Source organism: Narcine bancroftii, chromosome 4 (genome assembly GCF_036971445.1).
Source record: "Narcine bancroftii isolate sNarBan1 chromosome 4, sNarBan1.hap1, whole genome shotgun sequence".
Taxonomy (NCBI): domain Eukaryota; kingdom Metazoa; phylum Chordata; class Chondrichthyes; order Torpediniformes; family Narcinidae; genus Narcine; species Narcine bancroftii.
In genome coordinates, this window is record NC_091472.1 from 183903988 (window position 1) to 183929059 (window position 25072).

General features: G+C 41.6%; 1 protein-coding gene across 1 annotated transcript; it reads left to right on the forward strand.

Moving 5' to 3' along the window:
* Positions 1 to 15654: 15654 nt before the first annotated feature.
* On the forward strand, positions 15655 to 24305 carry bri3bp (bri3 binding protein). Its single transcript, XM_069933206.1, has 3 exons — positions 15655 to 15887; positions 20913 to 21015; positions 22024 to 24305. Exons 1-3 carry the CDS (start codon positions 15702 to 15704, stop codon positions 22434 to 22436), a joined length of 702 nt encoding a protein of 233 aa, XP_069789307.1. The 5' UTR covers positions 15655 to 15701; the 3' UTR covers positions 22437 to 24305.
* Positions 24306 to 25072: the final 767 nt, after the last annotated feature.

Below are 25072 nucleotides of genomic sequence, written 5' to 3' on the forward strand. Positions count from 1 at the left end.
TCCAGTCCCTAGAGAACTCGTTGTTCTTTAAGGCTGCATCCTCCATTGTGATTGCAATCCGGGCCACGTCCTCTAGTTTTTCTACCCTTTGTTCGAGCAAGCGCAGCCTCACTTCATTCGATCTGAGCCCGGCCAGATAGGCATCCCGGACGAGATCATTTGTGATCTCGGCAGCAGTTTTGTCCACACAGTTACAGTCCTTGCCCAACGCCTTTAATACTTGTAAATATGCCCTGCTGGACTCGCCGGGCTGTTGCTTCCTCGACGCAAGCACGAGCCGGGCATGAACTCTGTTCACCGGTTGATCATACAGTCCTTTCAGTACCTTTATGGCTGCGATGTAAGTGTTCTCATCCTGGATGTTCTCGTAGACTCTCAAGGACACCATAGACAGCAATGCTGTTAGACGCTGGTTATCCTCCTCTACCTGAATGAATCTCAGGAAGTTTTCAAAGTTCAGCAGCCAGAAGTTAAAGGCTTTGAAGGCTGTAGCTGACTGTGGGTCGATATCAAGTTTTTCTGGCTGAGTTAAACGCTCCATCCCTTTCAAAAAACATTCTTTTGCTAATAAAATTGTAGAGCTCGTCGAAAGAACCAAAGACTTTGTTATAGATAGAGAATTTGGGTTAAAAAGGGTTTAAGTTAAAATGTGATGATTAGTCATAAAAGGGGGCTAACCACTGGAGTTTAGCTGGAAAATGTTACAAAAGACTTGCAACAGATTTAACTACAGAGAGACATGCAGGAGCCAAAGATTGATAAAGAGTGAAAAACAGAATTTGGTGTGAGCAGAGGTCATGAATGATCGTGGTGTGCGTGACTAACAGTAATCAGGATGATTCTGCAAAAACTAACCAATTAAAGCAGTGTAGTGGAGATGCCGAAGGACAAGCAAATTGTATAAAAAACAATGCACTGTATGTATCAGGGCTCGACTTGGCAAGAAGCCGGTTGAGTCCAACTCTGCAGACTTGTGAATAAAGCTTGTCGTGTTACCGATCTTAAAGAGACTCATTTGTGAGAATTTGTGTTTCTGACAATTTGGGGGCTCGTCCGGGATCTACACTCCGGCCGTGGGGGGAGGCGAGAAAGGGGGACGTCGGAGGTGGTGCACCCCGCTGAGTTCAGCGGCTCCTAGTCCCTTGCTCGTCGCCTCGGGCGGCTTGAGCGAGTGGTATCCGGACAAGGTGACACGACAAGATGAAAAGGAGAGGGGTGATGGTTCAATCCCCAGGAAGACATCGGTAAGTGATGACTTACGATTGTGGTGTGGGGATTGACGGACGAGACCATCCAGGTAACAGTCATGACGGAGTAAAAATATAAATAAGGTGTAAAGAGGGTGGCATGAGGACCCCGTCGTGGGACCTTAGGATAGACCCCAGGGAAACCTCGGCGGGAACCGAAGGAGGGATAGTACCTCTGACGAGGCGACCGAGACGAAAGGGAGTAGGGTCCCGAAAACGAAGGGGGTCCTCAGCCACGATAAACGGATCTAGGCGGGAAAATGGGAGGAACAAAGTCTAAGGGCTCGTCTGAGGGATCGGGACTATTCCCGGGGGTTCCCCCTGACAGCCCTTTGGGGAGAATGTTTGAAAATTGGGATAGTAGACGATATCGAGACAAAGACAAGAGAAAGATGGTTCAATATTGTCTCCTTTGGTCGAAACAGCCTATTAAAGGTTCCTCGGTCTGGTGGCTGAAATTCGGATCCGACGAGGATTGGGTTAGACAAGCATTAAACATATATGTAAACTCGAGACCAAAGGTGAATCAAGAAGAGTCAGCGTATGCATTTTGTTGGGTTCCCTGGCCAGGATCCTTAACAAAATGTTTTAAATTGGGGGTAGCGGGAGAAAAGAAGTGGGAACCTTTGGACAACCTCCCCCCTCCTTATGTTCCCCAGGCGCCCACGGCTCCCGAGGGAAACTTGCTGCTGGAGGGGGAAGGTGATGAATCTGATTGTCCCGGAAGGGGCCGGAAACGGAGGGATGAATTAAGTGAAGTCATTGAACTAAGGGAGTCGGACCCTAGACTTCCACCGGTGGACCGACCCTGGACCAGATCCCAGACTGGTCCAGGACCATCGAAGGCTCCAATAAGCCTAAATCCCCTGAGGGAAGTTCCTATGGGAGGACCGGGAGGGGGAACGGGATACGTAAACGTTCCCCTAACCAGTACTGAGGTGCGGGGATTTAAGAAGGAAATGAAAAATCTGTTGGAAGATCCCATGGGACTGGCCGAACAGTTCGACCAGTTCCTGGGACCAAACACATATACCTGGGAAGAGATGCATGCAATAATGGGAACATTATTCTCACCCCAGGAGAGGCAGATGATTCGACAGGCTGCCCTCCTTATGTGGGAACGTGAACAACCTGGGGACCCCAGACCCCATGAACAAAAATATCCCCTGAATGAACCCAGGTGGGACAAACGAACACCCGAGGGATTGACAAATATGAGACACTACAGAGAGTGGACGATTAAAGGGATACGGGAGGCTGTGCCAAAGGGTCACAATTTCGCCAAGGCATTTGGGAACCACCAGGGGAAAGATGAGTCCCCTACTGATTTCTTGGAGAGGGTGAGAAAGAATGTCCAACAGTATGCCGGTGTGGACCCTAGTACACCAATGGGTGAACAGCTTATTCGAATCGAATTTGTATCCAAATCGTGGCAGGACATTAGGAAGAAACTAGAAAAGGAGGAGGACTGGAATGAAAAACCCTTGAGCGACCTGTTAAAAAGGCACAAAGGGTATATGTGCGGAGGGAAGAGGAAGGTCAAAAGAGGGCAGCGAAGATTATGGTACAGACTATCCGACAGGTAAATGCCGGGTCCAGAGAGGAAAGGAGACAAAACCCCCCTCTAAGCAACCCAAGAAATCCAAGAGAGTGGAGACCCAGGAGACCCGCTAAGTGCTATTACTGTAACGAGGAAGGACACTTCAAGAGGGAATGCCCCCGATATAGGAGGGAAGTGCGGACCCTCGAACTCATGGAAGAAGATTTCCGGGTGTTGGGGACCAAGTATAAGAGGGAACCCCTGGTAAAACTGAAAATTGGTCCCCAGGGAGAAGAGGTGGTGTTTATGGTGGACACGGGAGTGGAACGAAGTAGTGTAATAACTGTGCCAACTGGGACCGAGCCTGTAAAAAGCAATTTGAAAATTTCTGGGATAGAAGGGGCTCCCAGGACTGTATCGATAATTCCCCAAGTGACAGTAAGGCTGGAAGGGAGAGAAGGGGTACAGGACCTCTTGTTGTTACCGTCGGCCGGATTTAACCTCTTAGGAAGAGATATACAGGCTCTCCTAGGTCTGGGTGCTCTCCCCGTGGACGGAGAAGTGCGGGTCCACCTCTGTGTTCTGAAGGAGGAAGACGAACGGCAGATTGACGAGAGAGTCTGGTATAAGAAGGGAAATCGAGGAGGTCTGGACATCCCACCTTCACATGTCACATTAATACCAGGTCATCAGCCGGTAAGGAAACGTCAGTATCCTATTTCTTTGGAAGGGAGGAAGGGGCTACAGCCGGTAATCGAGACCCTGATACAGGACGGACTATTGGAGGAATGTATGTCACCCTATAACACCCCCATACTCCCAGTGAAGAAACCGGATGGATCCTATCATCTAGTTCAGGATCTGAGAAGTTTGAATGCTATTGTTCAGACCCGCCACCCGGTGGTGCCCAATCCCTATACCATCATGAGTCGGATTCTCCCGGACCATGAGTGGTTTAGTGTTATTGACCTGAAGGATGCCTTCTGGACATGCCCACTAGAAGAGGGAAGTAGAGATATGTTCGCGTTTGAATGGGAGAATCCATGGACAGGTAGACGGAGGCAGCTTTGGTGGACCGTATTGCCCCAAGGGTTCACTGAATCTCCAAATCTGTTTGGACAAATGCTAGAACAGATCTTGGCGGACTATCCACGGTCCAATGACTCCCAATTGATGCAGTATGTGGATGATCTGCTGTTATCAGGGCCCAAGGAACAAGAAATGAGGGGAGATACAATTAGACTCTTGAACTATCTAGGGAAAAAGGGTCTGCGAGTGTCCAGGAACAAGTTACAGTTCGTTGAGAGGACTGTGGTGTACCTGGGACACCAGATAAGTAAAGGACAGAAATGGATTACCCCTGAAAGGATTGCGGGAATCACCAGAATGCCGTTACCCCGTAATAAGAAGGAAATAAGACAATTCCTGGGGCTCTTAGGTTACTGCAGGTTATGGATAGAGGACTACTCGGCGTTGGTGAAGTTTATGTATGAAAAGCTGACAAATGAGGATGAACATCCATTGAAATGGACCCAGGAGGAGAAGGGATGGTTTGAGGACCTGAAGCGTCGCCTGACGCGGGCCCCGGTACTCACTCTGCCCTCTTTGAAGCAACCTTTCCAGCTATTCGCCACCCATAATCAAGGAACAGCTGTGGGGGTCCTGACGCAGGAAAAAGGCGGCCAGCGACACCCAGTGGCCTTCCTGTCCAAAATGATGGACCCAGTGTCTCGTGGATGGCCGACGTGCATCCAGGGAGTAGCGGCTGCTGCTCTGTTGGTGGAGGAGGCACGCAAACTCACTTTTGGAGAAAGGATGACTGTGTACACCCCCCACTCTGTGAGTGTTCTATTAGCACAAACCGCCCATCGATGGCTGACTGATTCCCGCATATTAAAGTACGAGACCATTTTAATAGTTGGAAAAGACCTACAGTTTGCTAAGAATAATAGTTGCAACCCAGCTCAGTTTTTATACGGCGGTGAAACAGGGGAAGAAGTGGAGCACGACTGTGTCGAGTTGACAGATCTCCAGACCAAGACCCGAGAGGACCTTCGCGATACCCCCCTGGAAGAGGGATATAAATTCTACATTGACGGCTCCGCCAGATGTGTTGACGGAATGAGGAGAAGCGGGTATGCCATAATAGAAGGAGATGCTTGGGAAGTGGTAGAATCTGCAAGGCTACCCGGAAGCTGGTCGGCACAGTCCTGCGAACTATATGCCTTGCAGAGGGCCCTCAGAGTACTGGCAGAGAAAACTGGGACAATTTACACTGATTCCAAATACGCATACGGGGTAGTGCATACCTTTGGTAAGATCTGGAAGGAGCGCGGTCTGATTACATCAAGAGGGAAGGAGTTGGAGGAGTCACGTGATGGAGTAGTGGCCGGACGGTGAACTCCAGCCCTCTCCAGAAAAGTCGGAAAAAACAAAGGAAAACACAAAGGCACAGAAATAAAAGTTAAAGAAAAGTGAGTATAAAGGTGGAAAGAAGATGGCAACAAAAAAAGAAAAATTGAAATCAACGGTAAGAAGAGAGGAAGAGAAGACAACGGAGGAAGAAGGAGAAGGCCTTACCTGTTCGAAGAGGCCCGCGGTGGAGAGAGAAACCCGCTCCCTCAGGTCAGTAGAAATTGGACTACAAAAATGGCTCGCTGAGCCGAGTAAAAGTGCGCAACCGCGCATGCACGAGGAGTCGCGCATGCGCGATGTGCATGAAAAAAAACACACCGACGGGAGGGGGGACCAGCTGGGGAGTCGATCTCCACAGCCGGCAACGACAGCTGCAGAACACCTGCAGCAAGAAGAGAACACAGAAGACAATGGAAACAAGAAAGAAGAGAAGAAAAGGGCAACAAAGAAACAACAGATGGCCAACCCAGAGGAAGAAGAAGAGGAAGAGGAAGAGTACAGTGAAATAGAAGAAGAAAAGAAAGGCAAGATAAAGGAGGTACTTTCTCTTATTAAAGGATACATGGAGTCATTTAAAGAATGGCAAACACAGGAATTTAATGATTTAAGAAGAAGAATAAACAACACAGAAGAGAAAATGAATAAAATAGATATGACCTTAACAGAAATGGGAAAGAAAATGGACAAGATGGAAGAGCGGGCAGTAGCAGCAGAAATGGAGGTAGAGGACTTAAAAAAGAAATCAGAGGAATCTAATAAAAAAGCTATAGAGACACAAGAACTGTTAGCTCAAAAAATAGATATAATGGGAAATTATAATAGAAGAAATAACATAAAGATAGTGGGCCTTAAGGAAGATGAAGAAGGCAAGAATATGAGGGAGTTTATAAAAGATTGGATCCCTAGGATCCTAGGATGTACAGAACTACAGCAAGAAATGGAAATAGAAAGGGCACATAGAGCATTGGCCTTTAAACCATAACCACAACAAAAACCAAGATCTATTTTAGTAAAATTCCTAAGATATACTACAAGAGAAAGGGTACTGGAGAAGACAATGGAAAAAGTAAGAGAGGGCAACAAGCCACTGGAGGAAAAAGGGCAAAAAATCTTCATTTATCCAGATATAAGTTTTGAACTCCTAAAGAAGAGAAAGGAGTTCAATACAGCAAAGGCGATTTTATGGAAGAAAGGGTATAAATTTATACTAAAGCATCCAGTGGTATTGAAAATATTTATTCCAGGACAACAAAACAGACTATTCTCGGATCCAGAAGAAGCACGAAAATTTGCAGAACAATTACAAAATAGACTGAGGGATGAAGACGTGTAATGAGAGTAAAAATGATCACGATTGATATGTATGTGGGTAAAGAGGTATAAGAGTGTATAGGTATAATGTGCATACGTGAATGTATCTGTACTTAGAGGAAAATATAGATAGTATAGACAAGAATTAATAAGGGAAGGTAATGGAATAGAGAGAACAAGGAGGGAATTAAAAGAGTGACCTTTGTGACATATGAAAAGTGAAATCTTTTCTTGGGGGGCTGGGTGGGGGGGAATAGCGGTCACTGCAAAATCAGTTGACGCTTGCGAGTGAATTCGCAAACCCAAATGGAGAGGGGAGATGTGGTTGTCCGACAAGGGATAAAGGACAACTCAGGAGGGGAAGGGGAGATTGGGGCTAAAAAAGGTATAAATAGGAGAATAAGGAAAATGTTTGATGTTTTAGGAATGTTGTCTAATAAAGGGTTTAAAATAAGAAAACAGAAATGGAAAAGGAGGAAAGGTAATGATGGAAAAACGGAAAGGGAAGATAAACAAAGTATAAAATGGCTACGTTGAACTATATGACTTTAATTATTAATGGAATACATAACCAAATTAAAAGGAAGAAACTACTAAATTTACTGAAAAAAGAAAAAATTGATATAGCATTTGTCCAAGAAACACACTTAACTGAATTGGAGCACAAGAAATTAAAGAGAGATTGGGTAGGACATGTAACAGCAGCATCGTATAATTCAAAAGCAAGAGGAGTGGCTATATTAATTAGTAAAAATGTGCCATTTAAAATAGAAGAGGAAATAATAGATCCAGCAGGGAGATATGTAATGATAAAATGTCAGATATATTCAGAGTTTTGGAATCTACTTAATGTATATTCACCTAACGAAGAAGATCAAAAGTTTATGCAAGATATCTTTTTGAAGGTAGCTAATACGCAAGGGAACATACTAATAGGAGGGGATTTCAACCTGAATTTGGATTCAAATATGGATAAAACTGGGAAAAAAATTAACAGAAAGAACAAAGTAACCAAATTTATAATTAAATCAATGCAAGAAATGCAACTTTTGGATATATGGAGGAAACAAAACCCAAAAGAAAAGGAATATTCATATTACTCGGCTAGACATAAAACATACTCAAGAATAGACCTATTTTTGTTATCAGCTAGTATGCAAGATAGAGTAAGAAAAACAGAATATAAAGCTAGAATACTATCGGACCATTCACCCTTAATATTGACAGTAAAGCTAGAGGACATCCCTCCAAGAATGTATAGATGGAGATTAAACCCCATGCTACTTAAAAGGCAGGATTTTAGAGAATTTATTGAAAAACAATTAAAAATGTATTTTGAAATAAATACGGAATCAGTGGAAGATAAGTTTATACTATGGGATGCAATGAAAGCATTCATTAGAGGGCAAATAATAAGTTATGTAACCAAGATGAAGAAGGACTATAATCAGGAAACAGAGCAGTTGGAAAGGGAAATAGTAAATATAGAAAAAAAATTAGCAATGGAGGAAGATGCAACTAAAAGAAGAGAATTGGCAGATAAAAAAATAAAATATGAAACATTACAAACATATAAGGTAGAGAAGAATATAATTAAGACAAAACAGAAATATTATGAACTGGGTGAAAAAACGCACAAAATCCTAGCATGGCAGCTTAAGACAGAACAAGCTAAGAAAATGGTATTGGCATCAAGGAAAAAAGACAAACAAATTACATATAATCCAAAAGAAATTAAGGAAAACTTTAGAGAATTCTATGAACAATTATACCGAACTGAAAACGAAGGGAAAGAAGGGAAAATAGATGAATTTTTGACTAAAATTGAACTACCAAAACTACAAATAGAGGAACAAAATAAATTAACAGAACCATTTGGAACAGTAGAAATACAAGAGATAATAAAAAAATTACCAAATAATAAGACACCAGGAGAGGATGGATTTCCAATAGAATTCTACAAAACATTTAAAGACTTATTAATTCCGCCCCTCCTGGATGTAATCAACCAGATTGATGAAACACAAAGCTTACCAGATTCGTGTAAAACAGCAATAATTACAGTACTACTGAAACAAGGGAAAGATCCACTCTCACCAGCGTCGTATAGACCAATATCTTTGCTAAACACAGATTATAAGATAATAGCTAAACTATTAGCAAACAGATTAGCAGAGCAGGTACCGAAAATGGTAAATTTAGACCAAACTGGATTTATCAAAAAAAGACGCACAACAGACAATATTTGTAAATTTATTAACTTAATTCATGCAGTAGAAGGAAATAAAGTACCTGCAGTAGCAGTTGCTTTAGACGCAGAGAAGGCCTTCGACAGAGTAGAATGGAATTATTTGTTCAAAGTATTGCAAAAATTCAGTTTACCGGAGAAGTATATTAATTGGATTAAAGCATTATATAAGGGACCGTTAGCGAAAGTGACAGTAAATGGACATGTATCAAAGCAATTTAACTTAAGCAGGTCAACGCGGCAGGGATGCCCACTATCACCTTTATTGTTTGCGTTAGCTATAGAACCACTAGCAGAATTGATAAGAATAGATAATAATATAAAAGGAATAAAAATAAAAGACAAGGAATATAAAATCAGTCTATTTGCGGATGATGTTATAGTGTACTTAACAGAACCAGAACTATCAATAAAAGAATTATATAAGAAATTGAAGGAATATGGAGAAGTGTCGGGTTACAAGATCAACGTAAATAAAAGTGAAGCAATGCCTATGAATAATGCGGATTTCTCAAAATTTAAGAAGGAATCTCCATTTAGATGTCAAATGCAGGCAATAAGATACATAGGTGTACAAATAAACAAAAATCTCGGCCAACTATATAAACTCAATTATTATCCACTAATGAAAAAATTACAGGACGATTTAGAGCATTGGAAAGATTTGCCACTAACACTAATAGGAAGGATAAACTGTATTAAAATGAACATTTTTCCAAGGATATTATACTTATTTCAGGCATTGCCAATACAACTGACAGAAAAATTCTTCAAAGAGTTAAAGAAAATAATTAGGAAATTTTTATGGAGAGGGGGGAAACCGAGGATAGCACTGGATAAATTAACAGAATGGTATAAACAAGGAGGCTTACAATTGCCAAACTTTAAAAATTATTATAGAGCCGCACAATTAAGATACCTATCAGACTTTTATCAAGCAAGGGAAAAACCAGACTGGACGAGATTAGAATTAGATAAAATAGGGGAAAAGATACTTGAACACATATTATATAAATGGGATGAAAAATTGGTACAACATAGAACTTCTCCAGTATTACATCATCTCCTCAATATTTGGAAGAAGATTCATGTAGAAAGAAATAAAACAAATTATCAATTACCAAAACTAATATTGACGCAAAATAAGTTACTCCCTTTTACAATAGATAACCTTTCCTTTAGAGAATGGGAAAAAAAAGGGATTAAAAGAATAGAAAATTGTTTTTCAGGAAGTAGATTCTTATCCTTTGAACAAATGAGAGATAAGTACAATATAACTGGAGATACAGCGCTGGCATATTACCAACTGAGATCCTACTTGAAGGATAAATTAGGAAGCAATTTGAGTTTGCCAGAGGGAAGTAACCTTGAATATGTGATTACAGATACAATGTTAATCAAAAGATTTATAACAAATATGTATATTAAACTGCAAGAAAAGGAGAATGAGGAAACAAATGGTAAAACTAAACAAAAATCGGAACAAGATTTAAATATAAAGATAAAAAAGGAAACATGGGAGAAATTATGTTCTGGAACGATGAGAAATACAATAAATACGAGGCTATGTATGATACAATATAACTGGTTACACAGACTATACATTACACCTCAAAAGTTAAATAAATGGGACCCAACAGTATCTGATAGATGTTTTCGATGTAAAAAAGAAATGGGAACAACAATTCATGCAATCTGGACATGTGAGAGAGTAGAAAAATTTTGGGAAGATCTCAATCAGATATTAAATAAAATAACAGAAAACAATATACCAAAGAATCCAGAGATCTTTCTCCTAAGTAACATAAAAAACAAAGAATTTGGAATTGATTTGGAGGATGCACAAAAAAGATTTGTTAAGATAGCTCTAGCCGTAGCAAAAAAATGTATTATGTCAACCTGGAAATTGGAAGATAATTTGAAAATACAACAATGGTATATAGAAATGAATAAATGTATTCCATTAGAAAAAATAACATATAGTTTAAGAAATAATATTGAAATATTCAAACAAATATGGGAGCCTTACATTAAATACAATACCGACAACCTACCGGGGACAATCATTACCTAAGATGATGGAAGGAGAAGGAAAGAAAAGAATGGACTCAGTAGAATTTCTGGTGTATTTTTGTTGAATGACAACATTGTCTGACTGGTTTAATGTAACCTAGATTGTACACCTAAAATGGATGGGAGGGGGGTGGTGGGGGGGTGGCTTGGGAGGAGGGAAGGGGGGGGGGAGAAAAAGTCACTGTATATGTGTGAAAAAGAAAAAGTGTGTATCATGGCTAATGTGATTTATGGTGTGAAAAATAAAAAATTTAAAAAAAAAAGAAAAAAAAAAGAGGGAAGGAGTTGGCATACGAACAGATGATTACTCTGACCCTGGAAGCCCTGACATTACCCCGGGAAATAGCAGTGGTCTACATACCAGGCCATCAGAGAGGAGATACCCCGACCGCGATTGGGAACAGACGGGCTGATGAAGAGGCCAAAAGGGCGGCCATGCAACGGGAAGTCCGCTTGCTGACCTTAATCCCAGTAAGACCAGGTATAGAAAAGGCTCCCATTTTCACTGCTAAGGAAGAAATGGACATGGCTCAGCTGGGCGCATGCCGACTGCCGGATGGAACATGGAAGACCCCAGATGGAAGGATGGTTCTAAATAAGGAAATAACTCGCAATATTTTAAAACACCTGCATCATCAGAGCCACTGGGGCACCCAGGCCTTGTGCGACACAGTGCTTCGAGACTATGTGTGTAAGGGGATCTACACTTTGGCCCAACAGGAAGTGCAGAACTGCCACATCTGCACAAGAATTAATAAGAAGGTAATGAGGACGGGCACCGTGGGAGGTCAACCGTTGGCAATACGCCCCTTCCAAAGAATCCAGATCAACTTCACGGAGTTACCTCAGGTCCAAAGGTGGAAGTATCTGTTGGTGATGGTAGATCACTTTACCCGATGGGTGGAAGCCTTCCCAACAGTGAATGCTACTGCCTCCACGGTAGCTCGCCTCTTCCTAGAGCATGTGATCCCCAGATATGGCATAATGGATTCTATAGACTCGGACAGGGGTCCACACTTTTGCTCCAAAGTTCACCAATTGATTTGTGATGCCCTGCAAGTCTCTTGGAAACTGCATACCCCTTGGCATCCGCAAAACTCAGGGAGGGTTGAGCGTATGAATGGAACCCTAAAGACGCAATTGACAAAATTAATGGTGGAGACTAAAATGCCTTGGATAAAGTGTCTGCCCCTGGCCTTATTGAGAATTCGTACTGCCCCACGCAGGGATGTGGGGGTGTCCCCTTATTAGATGATGTTTGGGCTTCCTTTCTGGAGTAAAGTTGAGGGGTGTCCCACCTTGGGGGGAAGGGGATATTTTTGTTAGGAACTATTTACAGGCACTGTCACGCTCTCTTACAGATTTACGGAAGAGGGGACTATTGACACAAACACCGCCCTTAGACTTCTCTCTACACAAGGTGGGACCGGGAGACTGGATCCTCATCAAGACCTGGAAAACCGAAAGACTCCAGCCACAGTGGGAAGGTCCATTCCAAGTTCTCTTGACTACAGAGGCTGCAGTGCGAACAAGAGAGAGGGGGTGGACGCACGCATCCAGATTTAAGGGACCTGTAGAGGCGCCTCAGGACCCTGACACGGACTCAGATTGGACTTGTGTTCCTGGGGACAGTCCTCTTACTTTGCGACTTCGCAGGAGGACTTGATTGACAATGTTATTGTTATATGCTTTGGTTTTTCTTGGTTTGCCTCTGTCTTTGTCAGGTCTGAAGTGTAAGAGGTGCAGACACAGTAGTCCTTTTTCAGGACCGCACTTGGGAAAGACAGGAGGGTAGTTTCATTTCCCATACCTCAGTTTCTAAGAAATGCTGGGCAGACAACACCACCCAACATCCATATACCCCTTGTACGGAGCACGAGGGAAGTAGTGTGAGTTATTATGTACAGATTCCTAATCGCACTCCTTTCCCTCTTAACGGTTGGCCTGATAGCAGAAGATGGTTCTCTTCCCTGGGTTAAGATCCCCATTCAGCAATAGTACACACATTTTAAAGAAAGAAAGAGGTGGATTGTTATAGATAGAGAATTTGGGTTAAAAAGGGTTTAAGTTAAAATGTGATGATTAGTCATTCTTTGGCTTGGCTTCGCGGACGAAGATTTATGGAGGGGGGGGTAAAAAGTCCACGTCAGCTGCAGGCTCGTTTGTGGCTGACCAGTCCGATGCGGGACAGGCAGACACGATTGCAGCGGTTGCAAGGGAAAATTGGTTGGTTGGGGTTGGGTGTTGGGTTTTTCCTCCTTTGCCTTTTGTCAGTGAGGTGGGCTCTGCGGTCTTCTTCAAAGGAGGCTGCTGCCCGCCAAACTGTGAGGCGCCAAGATGCACGGTTTGAGGCGTTATCAGCCCACTGGCGGTGGTCAATGTGGCAGGCACCAAGAGATTTCTTTAGGCAGTCCTTGTACCTTTTCTTTGGTGCACCTCTGTCACGGTGGCCAGTGGAGAGCTCGCCATATAATACGATCTTGGGAAGTCATAAAAGTCATAAAAGGGGGCTAACCACTGGAGTTTAGCTGGAAAATGTTACAAAAGACTTGCAACAGATTTAACTACAGAGCGACATGCAGGAGCCAAAGATTGATAAAGAGTGAAAAACAGAATTTGGTGTGAGCAGAGGTCATGAATGATCGTGGTGTGCGTGACTAACAGTAATCAGGATGATTCTGCAAAAACTAACCAATTAAAGCAGTGTAGTGGAGATGCCGAAGGACAAGCAAATTGTATAAAAAACAATGCACTGTATGTATCAGAGCTCGACTTGGCAAGAAGCCGGTTGAGTCCAACTCTGCAGACTTGTGAATAAAGCTTGTCGTGTCACCGATCTTAAAGAGACTCATTTGTGAGAATTTGTGTTTCTGACAGACTTGTTGATCCAAACCAAGGCTTTTATTAGCAAAAGACCGGAGCTCTTCACAGGTGACCGACCAGTCCGGAATGATCCGACCTGGCTAGGGACACAACCCTTTAAGGCCCAGACAATAGGTGTGGCTTAGCTCTCAGCCAATCGCTGTAAGCACAGTCTAGATACAGTAACTATATACACTATGTACATTGGTGATAGATCTGTACTATCACAATTCCCAAGGTAAGGGGAAGCACCCAACTTTGCATTGTTGTATAATAAAATTCTCAATTTTTGTCTCGAGCAATTTCTGTGAAGGTACTTCTGTTTCTCCCAAATAATCTCATGTTTTTTTGGTTTAGGAAGTAGACAATGGTTTTGAGATAAAAGAACACAAAGCTGTGGGTGTCTGTGTTGGAAAGAGAAACATATAGAAACATTGGCTAAATGTTTCTAGGAATAAAGGTACATGGTAAGGTGTAAGATCTAAAATTTTGATGAAATGGGACGAGAGCACTCCTATTCAATGGTTACAGGAAGTCATGACCTTCCGAAGTTTAGAAAAAAAATCAGACATAATGCAAAGATGCAAGGTGAACTTTTACAAGATGTGGGGCCCACTCATGGAGTATTACCATAATTTAAAATAATTACGTTGTTTGGATGTTCCTGAACAACGTCTGGTTTCTGAATGTCATCTTTCATTTCCTATATATTTTGGATATGCAAGTTAACCTTGTTTTGAGGGAGTGTTGGAATCTAGGGGTTAAAACATTATGAAAGAAATGATTAATTAATAAGTTTATATGTACTGCATGGTTCAGGGGAAAAGAGGAATGTGATTAAGTGGCAATCACAGCATGGAGCAAAGTTGGCTGAGCAAAATTGTCTGTTCCCAAACTACAGGGAGAGGAAATGCATAAAACGATTTAGGAGGAATGCCCAAACTGAAGGAGGTGGTGAGTAGCACAGGAGACACAGGCCAGACCAGAACAAAGAATGGCCTGCAAGAAACAAAGGGAATGGAAAACCAGTCTAGGAGGAAGATTAAGGCAGGAGGAGGTGTTAAAGAGAACAGCAGAAATTGGCCAGACAGGAACAGAATGGTGATTAGAAATATCTGGGGATGAATTAATTTCTGATCAAATCAACAGGATAGTCTGGCCTGGAGGATTAAGATGGGAGTGCTACACCCCAGATATCTGCAAAACAGGAGATGACTTGTGATAACCCTTATGAAAAAAAATCTAGCAAAGGAAGCCAACTTTTGTTCTGTATGATAAGGTTGATCTATATAAACTGAGCCAACTGGACAATAGGGGTCAGTCTTGGGGAATAGCTCACTGTGCAGGTGACCTATGAACTAACGACTGACCCAGAGCTCTGTTAAGTTTTATTCTTGTGCTGTGTAATAAACTGACTGTTGAACCGAATACCTTCTCCTATCACTTCATTCAAAGAACACGCTGGACTCAGACCACACATAGACTAAATTAAGAGTAAGGTCAAGCCAGAGTCCGACAGGAGGGGTTCGATTAATAGTGTTTTTTTTCCCCTCTTTTGAGATATTTTGATAAAATGGATTTGATTGAGAAGGCTACATACAATTTATACAATGTATGATTAAGGTATTATTTTAGAAGAACAAATTATCTGTCTTTTCTTATATTTCACCCCATGTATTGGATTAATATGTGTGTAATATATGTGTAAGAGGTGGTGGGTTGCATCTGGCTGGACCTGTAGCCTAGACTCCCATTGTGGAGAAATATTTTAAATTATTTAAATCTTGCAATTCATGTAGAGGCAGCAGTTATCAAAAGTCAAAAATATTGCAGGACTGACACCATAGATGACACTCTTTGGCACAGGTTGAGTGTGGAGAAACAGCGGCTGGTTTGTTTATTTGGAGAGTGGAGTGGGATGTGTTTGCCGGTTGCACAGGCGGGCTGGGGCAGCGGGGAGCCGGCCGGACGCCTTTGCAGGGCGCACTGGGGCAATCTTGGGCTCATGATGGCGCGGGGCGTGCTGGTGGCCGCGCTGCTCGTGGTCGCCCTTGTGTCGGTGGAGTCGGCGAAGTCCCGCCGGTCAGCGACATATGAGAGGCCGAACAACTTCTTCAGGGAAGTGGCGGATGGAATTTACCGAAATCTAGTGGCCGTCTTCGGGGAAGAGATGGTGGAGGGGGTGTACAAGGTAACGTTCCGGAGAAGGGGAGGGGAGGGGAGGGGAGGGGAGCGGGGGAGGAGGGGAGCGGGGGAGGAGGGGAACGGGGGAGGAGGGGAACGGGGGAGGAGGGGAACGAGGGGGGGGAGCCGGAGCGAGATAGGAGGGAGGGGAGGGGGGGGAGAGAGGGAGGGGAGGGGGGGGAGAGAGGGAGGGGAGGGGGGGAGAGAGGGAGGGGAGGGGGGGAGAGAGGGAGGGGAGGGGGGGAGAGAGGGAGGGGAGGGGGGGAGAGAGGGAGGGGAGGGGGGGAGAGAGGGAGGGGAGGGAGTGAGTGAGGGGGGCGAGGAGGGGGGAGCCGGAGCGAGATAGGAGGGGAGGGGCGGGAGAAGCCAGAGTGAGATAGGAGGGAGGGGAGGGGAGGGGGGGAGAAGCCAGAGTGAGAGGGGAGGGGGAGGGAGGGGGAGGGAGGGAGGGGATTGGAAGTTGGAAGGATGAGGGTGGCGAGGATGTTTGACATGGTGAAACCATGACAACCCTTTTTTAAAATCATATAATGACCCTTGAGGCCAACACTGGTATGCTGCATTTCATTTCAGTGTTTGCTTGACAAGCCACTGGTTGCAAAAAGCCTAATCCTAAACATTCACCTCTTCATTTTTAAAAAAAACCTCAAGTGATTTGCTAATGGGCTTGCGTCTTTTCCAGTTATACCTTGAGATATGAACAAAAACATGTATTATCATTATTTTTTTAAGTCTTTAAATCTCCAGTCCAGAAAAAATGAATAATTTCACTTGTTATTATTGTTCTTTTATGAGTTCAACATCTTACAGTGAATTTGCATTAAAAAATGTCAATTCTCAGTATTTTACAAATTCCTTGTATTGCGCTGGTGGTCTGATGGTTCTCGTGGGTGTTGTAACTGGTCATCGTGGTGTTGATGCTCGCTGGCCCCTTGGTGCATCCTGTGGTTGTTGTTGCTGGTGTGGTTTCTGATCGCATGCTGAGTTGCGACGACAATGTGCATATTGACTCTGTGTGGCAGCACTTGTAGGCACTGTTGCTGGAGTTGCCGATGTGTCTTTTGGAGTTCCCTGTGTTTGCACATCTCCATCAATGTACTATCTGTTCTGTCTTGGTCCTTTGGGGCTGCTTCATCTGATGTGATTTGCCTGTTGACTTTTACCAGATATGACTGAGGCAACACCTTTTTTCATACACACCCTAATGCTTTCATGTAGATGTCCTTTACCACAAGCTTTGAAGACCTGCACTCTGACAGCTTTTCCCACTTTCAGTTCTTGTAGTTGCTTTGTTGATCTGTGGTACTGTGATCTTGTCTTTCTGTTGTTCTCTCCCTTCTTTCTTTGCACTCTCTTCACAACTTTTGGCTTTAGGAGTTGTTTTTCTGTTGGTAAAGTTGTCTGTGTTCGGCTTGACATTAATCTCTGCACTGGACTGCTGTGCATTCCTTCTGGAGGAGTAGTTCTCCATTCGAGGATTACCTTGTGCACATCTGTTCCTGACAGCACATTTTTTCATGATTGTTTTGGCAATCTTCACAGCTTACTTTCTTGCCGTTGAATTGTGGATGATGAGGGGATGTTGTGTGTTGTATTTCCCACTCATCCATGAAGCGCTGAAACTCATCACTGGTGAATTGTGGTCTGTTATCACTCAGTAATTCATCTGGGATACCATAGCTAAAATGTGATTTGAGACACACAATCACGCCTGCACTTTATTACTAGCCCAGAGGACCCCAAAACCCAGCAGCAATAGATATTCACCAAGACAAATGGTTACTTAAACAAAAGTTGCTTTTAATTATCTTTAAACATGAAAACAGAATCACACTTTAACTTATCACTATTGACTTAACTAACCTCTTAACCCCCTTCTAATTCTATGCTTATGTGAATGTAATGTGTAAGTTCAGAAAAGTTCTTTAGTTCACAGTCCACTCTCACTTCTCATTCCTTCAAGTTCACGGATGCAGGAAATTCATGTACTGTGCACAGAATTTAACATTTATAAAGTTCACCAAGATTTTGTGTTTGAAAGGTAAATTCCAAGTGAAACATTAGACAGCTAGTCCTCTCCTCTTGCATGAACCACAAGGGCTTTGACCAGGTTGAACTAAGCACTCACAATCTGTCTTCCAAATGGGTTTTTCCACAAGCTTGCCAGCTTGTCCTGTTCCAGTTGTTGCTGCCAACTGTAAAACTGATCTGTGTGTCTCTCTCTCTCTCTCTCTCTCTCTCTCTCTCTCTCTCTCTCTCTCTCTCTCTCTCTCTCTCACACACACACCCTGTTTTACTTTGCTTGCAAAACGGCATGACCCCTCTAGAATAGCAAGTTCCACTCCAGACAGAATACGGGTCTGACAAACTCTTTCATCTGTTGCCTTTTTGTAAACAACAATCTGTTAGTAAAGTCTCTTGGGCACTCTCCAAAGCTTTTGCAAAGGTTCTGAGGCCCTGACATGTCTAGCATTATCAGAGCGCCATAAGATCTGTTTTAAAGTGTTTGTATGTGAGCTACACTAACAAACCTGTCTCAATTTATATCCCAAAAACATATCTATATTCTGTCACGACTTGTCATTGACTCCATCTCAGCTACTTCCCATAGGTCTGTTCCTACTTTCATCTACAATCTGTCTGGGATTACATGAGTCTAGAGGGGTTTCGTTGTTTTCTGGGCTTGAAACTCATTGCAAGCACTGCACTGTCTGATGTTATCTCTTATCTCATAACTCATGTTGGGCCAGAATATGGCCCAACATCTCTAGCCTTGCTCAGACTTGACTCGATTGCTTGGTGGCTTGCATGGACACATTGCACCATCTCTCTTCTCATCTGCATAGGGACTATGACTCTCAAACCCTTGTAGAGTATGCCATCATGGCTTGTAATCTCATCCCTATACGCCGAATACTCTAGTATGGTGACTGGTGTGTTGTTGACTGTCTCTGGCCAATCTCTTATCACCACATCTTTGAGTACTTGCAGTGTTTCATCTCTTTCAGTCATTTCTTAAATTTGCTGAAGTCTTGTTAGTCAGCTTGAGTATCGAAGCTGGGGTTATTTCATCAATTTCTCTCATCGTTTTGCTATGCTAACTCATGGCAAAGATCTCATAATTTGTGCCATCTTCTGCTTTCTTCAGTGGTAGAGCCACCAAGGAATCGAGTCAAGTCTGAGGAAAGCTAGAGATGTCACCTTCTGGCCCAACATGAATCATGAGATAAGAGATAACATCAGGCAATGCAGTGCTTGTAATGAATTTCATTTCCATGCTAGTCACTAGGGTTGAATGCGTACTGCTCATACATGACATTTGTAGCAGGTTCAAAATGTTCCTTTAATTTCTTGAGCTGTTCTGCACTTTTCTTTTGTTCTTCAATTGTTATGTCTAGTGTAGTGTGAACTTTGCAGCGTTTTTTCCCCATGAGAGATAACCAAGTAGCTACTCTAATGTTATCTGGGTTCTTGTCTAGCTGTGTTGCTAGTTCTCGTAGTGGGACTGGAAAAATTCCAATTTCCTCTCAAATCCCCTTTCATTTCCATGGATGTTGATACTGGAAAATGTGCAGATGCTATAGCTTATCAATCAGGTGTGGCCAGGGCTTAGCTGGTCACTTTTGTCATCAAAATACACAATTTCAAACTTACAAAACTCTGTCCTTCCACTGCACTGAGCAATTGTTGCTCGTGTCTAATCTCGAGCACTGACTGGCTGTCTGACAGTCCCAATAACACTTTCAAAACATGGAACCAATCCACTCTTTTGCTCGGCTTTCATTTCTGACCCTATGTTTCATGCAGTGTAACCAGGACAAGGTTGCTCTTAATATCATATTGTGACCCCTGAAGCCAACACTGGTGTGCTGCATCTCATGTATGGCAAGCCACTGGTGCAAAAAACCTAATCCCAAACAGGAAATAGCAGAGGAAATGAAAGGAGAAAGTTGGCAGCATTGATATGGAAGGAGAAGAGGAGGGGTGTGGAGGGAAGGGCAGAGGAATTGAAGGGAGGGGAGGTGGCTGGGGGAGGGGAGGAGCATGAGGGAAGGATGAGCAAATAGAGGTCAAGGGAGGGAGGTGCAGAGGGGCGGGGAAGGAGAGGAGAGTATGGGTACGATAAAAGGAAGGAAAGTTGAAGAGAAAGGGTTAAGCAGACAGTTGAGATGGGAAGGGGAAGAGTGGAAAGAAACAAGGGAAGAGAGATGCAATTTGGTGGGTGGTGAAAAATAGATGGACAAGGACACTGGAGAGGATGGACTAAGTAAGGGGAGATAGAGGATGGAATGAATGATGGGACTAAGACAGGAATGATGGGAATGTTGACTGGAAGAATGGGGAGGGTGGATGGAGGAGGGAATTGGTTGGGGGAGGGTGAGGATGATTCTGAAAGGTTGGGAAGGAGGAGATGGGATTGGGTTGTGGGTTTTATGGGGAGAGAGGGTATGATGGGAGGTAGAGAGTGGCCAGGAATGGAATAATAAATGATTGGTGCTGCTGCTTGGCTTTGCATTGTAATGTAATGCAGTCTTTAGTTTTTAAGAGAAATTCTTTCTGGGAATCAAGTTTGCTGTTTGGGTCATCTTTGTTCAGATCTGAATAATTTCTTACCATGTCATGGCTGCAAAATATGTTATCTCCATAAAGCAACATTCATTTTGCCCTTGGTAAATAGCAGCACCTAGTGGTTATAATATGTGTTGCTATACTTCAAATCAAATTGTACAGGATTGATGTGAACTGTAATATTTAAATGTTAATCGATGCTTTTGATTTTTATTATTATTTCTGTGGAAACACTGATGTAATGTTAAAGTTGATATTTGATTTAAAGAAGCATACATCTTTGGTGCTGCCTCTGTACTTGGGAATTTCCTCTGGCTTTGGGATGGGGGACTAAGGGGAGTAAGAGGCCCTCATTACAGACTTCATGCAATTGGTCACCAGAGCCAAATTTTGCAGATGTGCTCCATTTGAATGGACTGGATTTTTCAAAATTCATGAACTAACAAGGAAAATGTTCTTCCAGTTTTTCTCCAGGACAACTGAACAGTTCGTGTTTGGTATGGATGTGTTGGTGAGAACAGTGTGGAAAATATGGTCAGATCTCCTAGAAATTCTTGGAATTGATGGTAAAAATCTACTCATATTAAGTTGAGACAAATGTTGGGATGAGAAGGGATATTTACATGAAAGAGCTTGAGTCATCATGTGCACTTTGTAATCATCTCTTTTTCATAGCATTTTCATGCAAAAGTTATTCTGTAGCCCCAAAATGACTGTAAAGTTTTGATGTTGCATTTGATAAAATACAATCAAATGTTGACTTGGATTTTGAATATGCAGTAAAATTTTTAATCCAATATCTAATTGAGAAATCTTAATAGTTCCATTTCTGACTTGCTCGTTAGTCTGGAGTGCAAGGGGAATAATTGGCCAGAGCCAGGGTCCAAATTGCAAGCAAGGTGTGCAACCAGATTAAGGGATTCAGGGACATGGGCAAACAAGCTCATTAGGTTCTATTTCTGATCCCTTTAAACTTGCTAGGGCTTATTTCCTGCTTCCTTGAAACTCTTTATATATAAAAAAATAATTTCATCCCTGTCTAATGAACCAACTATTTTGAGATAGAAAAAAAGAGTGAAATGAAAAAATGGAGTAAATTTCATCCTGTGTCACCAAAGTCATGAGATTATTGGATAACTGCCCTATGTCCATCCCAGCAGTTTTATAAGTTACACGATTTACCTTGTTTAGACAAGTTAGAGCAATGGTTTTAAAGATAAAAGACAATTTAGGATCTGAATATTGTAAGTCCACTTCAGACAGAATGATGTTGGAGATGGTGCTTCGATGTGTTAAGCCAAAGTCAATTATTCCCTTTGTTCTCTCTCAATAGTGGTGTCCATGTGTTTATACTTTGAGGTGCACATTTTATTCTGCATCCAAGAGTTCATGTATAACTTGAAGATCATCTGTGCACTTTACAACAAAATAAACAAAGTGCGAGGAAAAACTGGAGATCAGGCAGCATCTCTGTCAACATTTGGGTCTGCGACCCCTCATCAAAACTCTGCAATTAAATTCTTAAAATGCCTTGTTTACTATAGTAAGCAAAATATATATATTTTTTTTTGCAGCATCCAATCTGCATCAGTATCTGAACCCAGCGACAGCGATTCACCACCCATCTCAAGTCCTCCTGATCTCTTTTGCTGTGCTTTTAGCTTACTGGTTCATATCAATGTGTCTGGGATTTCTGTTTTATCTGTTGCGCTCAATATTTGGGTGTTTTTTCTGGATTGCACGAGTGATCTTTTTTGCCCTTGCTTGTTTATATATTTTGCAGAAGACTGAAGGTGACCCTGAGGGTGCTGTGCTTCCCCTTTGTTTTATAGTTTTGACGTACGTTTTAACTGACCCAGTTGGCTTTTATTGGAGGAGAAGTGGTAGTCAAGTAGATAAGAAACTTGAACATCTTGATGGTCAAATTAGGCTCATGAACATTCGTCTGAATCAAGTGTTGGAAAAATTTGACCAAAACACTGCTTAGTGCTGGATAAACACCATTGCTTATCACCAGCACTGTTTAATTTGTAATGAACTGTTAACAGGTATGATTTGTTCAATCCATGTTCAACAACCAGGATCAGGGTTGCTCTCAGTGAATTAATGATCTGCTCTAATTATGCTCCTAAGTTTTGGTTTTTAATCATTCAACTTTTCTTTATTTTTATGCCATTAAGTATTTTATATTTTTATTACAAATAACAAAGACTATCTACTCATGACTTTTTAAAATTTTCTTTAAATGTCTGAAATACATATGGTCATTTGTTCACTGGTGTAAAAAAATAAAGCAGGGATGGAATTTGCTGGACCAAGGCCTGCTGTTTGCAATTACTGTCCATGGACTGCACATGCCCAAACTTAGGGGGCCAGATAGAGAGGTCTTGCCTTATTGGCCCTCTTCCAGTTTGTACCCAGTGAGATCCCAGAGTGATGGATCCACAGATATTCAGAGACAAATCAATATTGATCTAAAGTTTGTATGGCCAAATAATCTAAAGGAGAGAAAAAAAATGTCAGCCTATTCAGCTTCCATTGTTGGGGGAAGAGAGAAAAAGAATAGTATGCATTCTCCATAATCATGCATCATTGTTTCTGCGCTCTTTGTATATTCAGAGATAATTGGATGATTTTATCATTTGCCCAGGTTGCAATTAAAACCAAGGGTGAATTCTTCCAGCACAATTTTTGCTTTGTTTTCCTTTTTATTCCTTTGAGTGTTTCTATGTTGTTATATCCAAAATTATGCAAGAGAAATCAAGTTGGTGTTCTATATACAATGTGCTGTGGTGAAAAGAAATAGTCAAGATTTCTTGCTACTCTGCATTTGGAGTTTTTCTTTGATTTTGTGGGTACATTGCATGCGGATAGAAATATGGTATAGATTTGTGTAAATGTGCAATTCCCTGATACAAATTTCAGTTTTGCCAATGAATGTGTAGACCATATGGCATGTTTGTAAATGTGAGAAGTAATTCATTGCCAGGTTATATATAGCTTAATTATGATGTATAATGTTAAACCAAATTAATATAAATAAAGCTGCAAAGTTGACTCTATTCTGTTCCAACTTCAACTCAGTTTAAAGTAGATAACTTCATCTTCCGAGCTGATCATACAAATTTGTATGATTCCTCTGGGAGATAATCATCAAATTCCACAAAATATATTTTGGTGTTAAAACTATATCAGCAATGTTTCAAGAGCACCAACAAATATTAATTTGAAATTGGTTCTAGAGGATGTGCCTCAGGAAAAAATGGTTTGTTTTGCAGTTTGGAAATAAATAATGATGGTTGACAAAATCAATCCTGCAAAATGTGATACTCTGATATATGTTTCTTATTAATGGAATTTAGTGTGGATTCTGACATGCAGAAAATCATAACCTGTTAAAATGCATCTTTTAAATGATTTAATAAATCATGATAATCTAACTTTAGATAATATCTTGCCCAAATTTACAACTCAGTTAATGAATTGCAATTACAGTACAGTAATACTACCTGTAAGATTATGCAAAGTGGACATGATTAACTTTTGGTGACTTTTACGTGATTGTTTCATAGCTAATGCATTATTTGATCACATCAATTGTTCATTGAATATTTTTAGCAAGTTGAATCATTGTTTTGTGCATTTTAAAAAAGAAATGCACATAAAATTTGTTCTGTTGATGCCGCTAGATATCCAATTCAAATAAATGTCATGCATTTAGTGAATTGTATTGCACCGTATATTTATATGTTACAGTTAAGTATTTGGATTTTGTCAAATTTCTGTTTTTACTTAAATATAGAATCTATTGGGCAATGCCTCTGTACTTGATAATAAAGGTGAAATCTAGTTCAAATTTGAATTATATATTTTTTAATTAAACTTTGTTAGATTTGAAGCTGCATTACCAGTAAACTATTAAGATTCTATTTCATAAATTGTGGATAAATTAAACATTGAAGATCAATTTTGTCTCATATCATGAGCAAAGCTATTGGGTCAGAAGATTATGGGAACAGCCAAGTGCAGCCATCTCTAAATATGGGAAGTTGAATCCAGCCCTTTTCAGGCACTTGAACGTAATAATTATAGGGAAAGGCAATAGTAGAAGAGTGGGACTAATACCATTGCTGTCGTTTCTCATCTGATTTTAATTTCTTAGGCTGCTTCTCAATCATTGCCTTGAAGTCCAAACCATAGTTATAGAATTTGATCTAATTAACCTTAACTCAGAGAGTTATCCAAAACCTTGCAAATCATTTGGTCATTATGGCACAGAAAATGGACCATTTAACCCTTGTGGCCATGTTGTCTCTGTTGAGGAATCTAGTCAGTTCCATTCGTCTGTGACACCACAAGTTTATTTCCATCAGTTGCTTATCTAATTTCCTTTTGCAATCATTGATCATTGCTGCTTCTACTTGTGGGTAGCAAGTTGCATGTCGTTGCCAGCTCATTGCATTTCTTATTTTTAAAAAAAGTTTCCTCTTTGCATTCCTTGTCTGTCTCTTGCTCAAAAATTTAAATTTGTTTTTCCTTGTCCATTGGTCTTTCTAAATGTGTTGTGTAGTTTGATGGCTTATACTTGGAATCTTGTAGTGGAAAAACCCACTGAGTCCATGC

Excerpts from the sequence above, each read along its gene's own strand:
- bri3bp (XM_069933206.1), top strand. The coding sequence starts at position 15,702 with ATGATGGCGCGGGGCGTGCTGGTGGCCGCGCTGCTCGTGGTCGCCCTT. Across the intron at positions 15,888-20,912 it reads TGGTGGAGGGGGTGTACAAG|TTTTTCTCCAGGACAACTGA; the intron begins GTAACGTTCCGG and ends ATGTTCTTCCAG. Across the intron at positions 21,016-22,023 it reads AGAAATTCTTGGAATTGATG|CATCCAATCTGCATCAGTAT; the intron begins GTAAAAATCTAC and ends TTTTTTTTGCAG.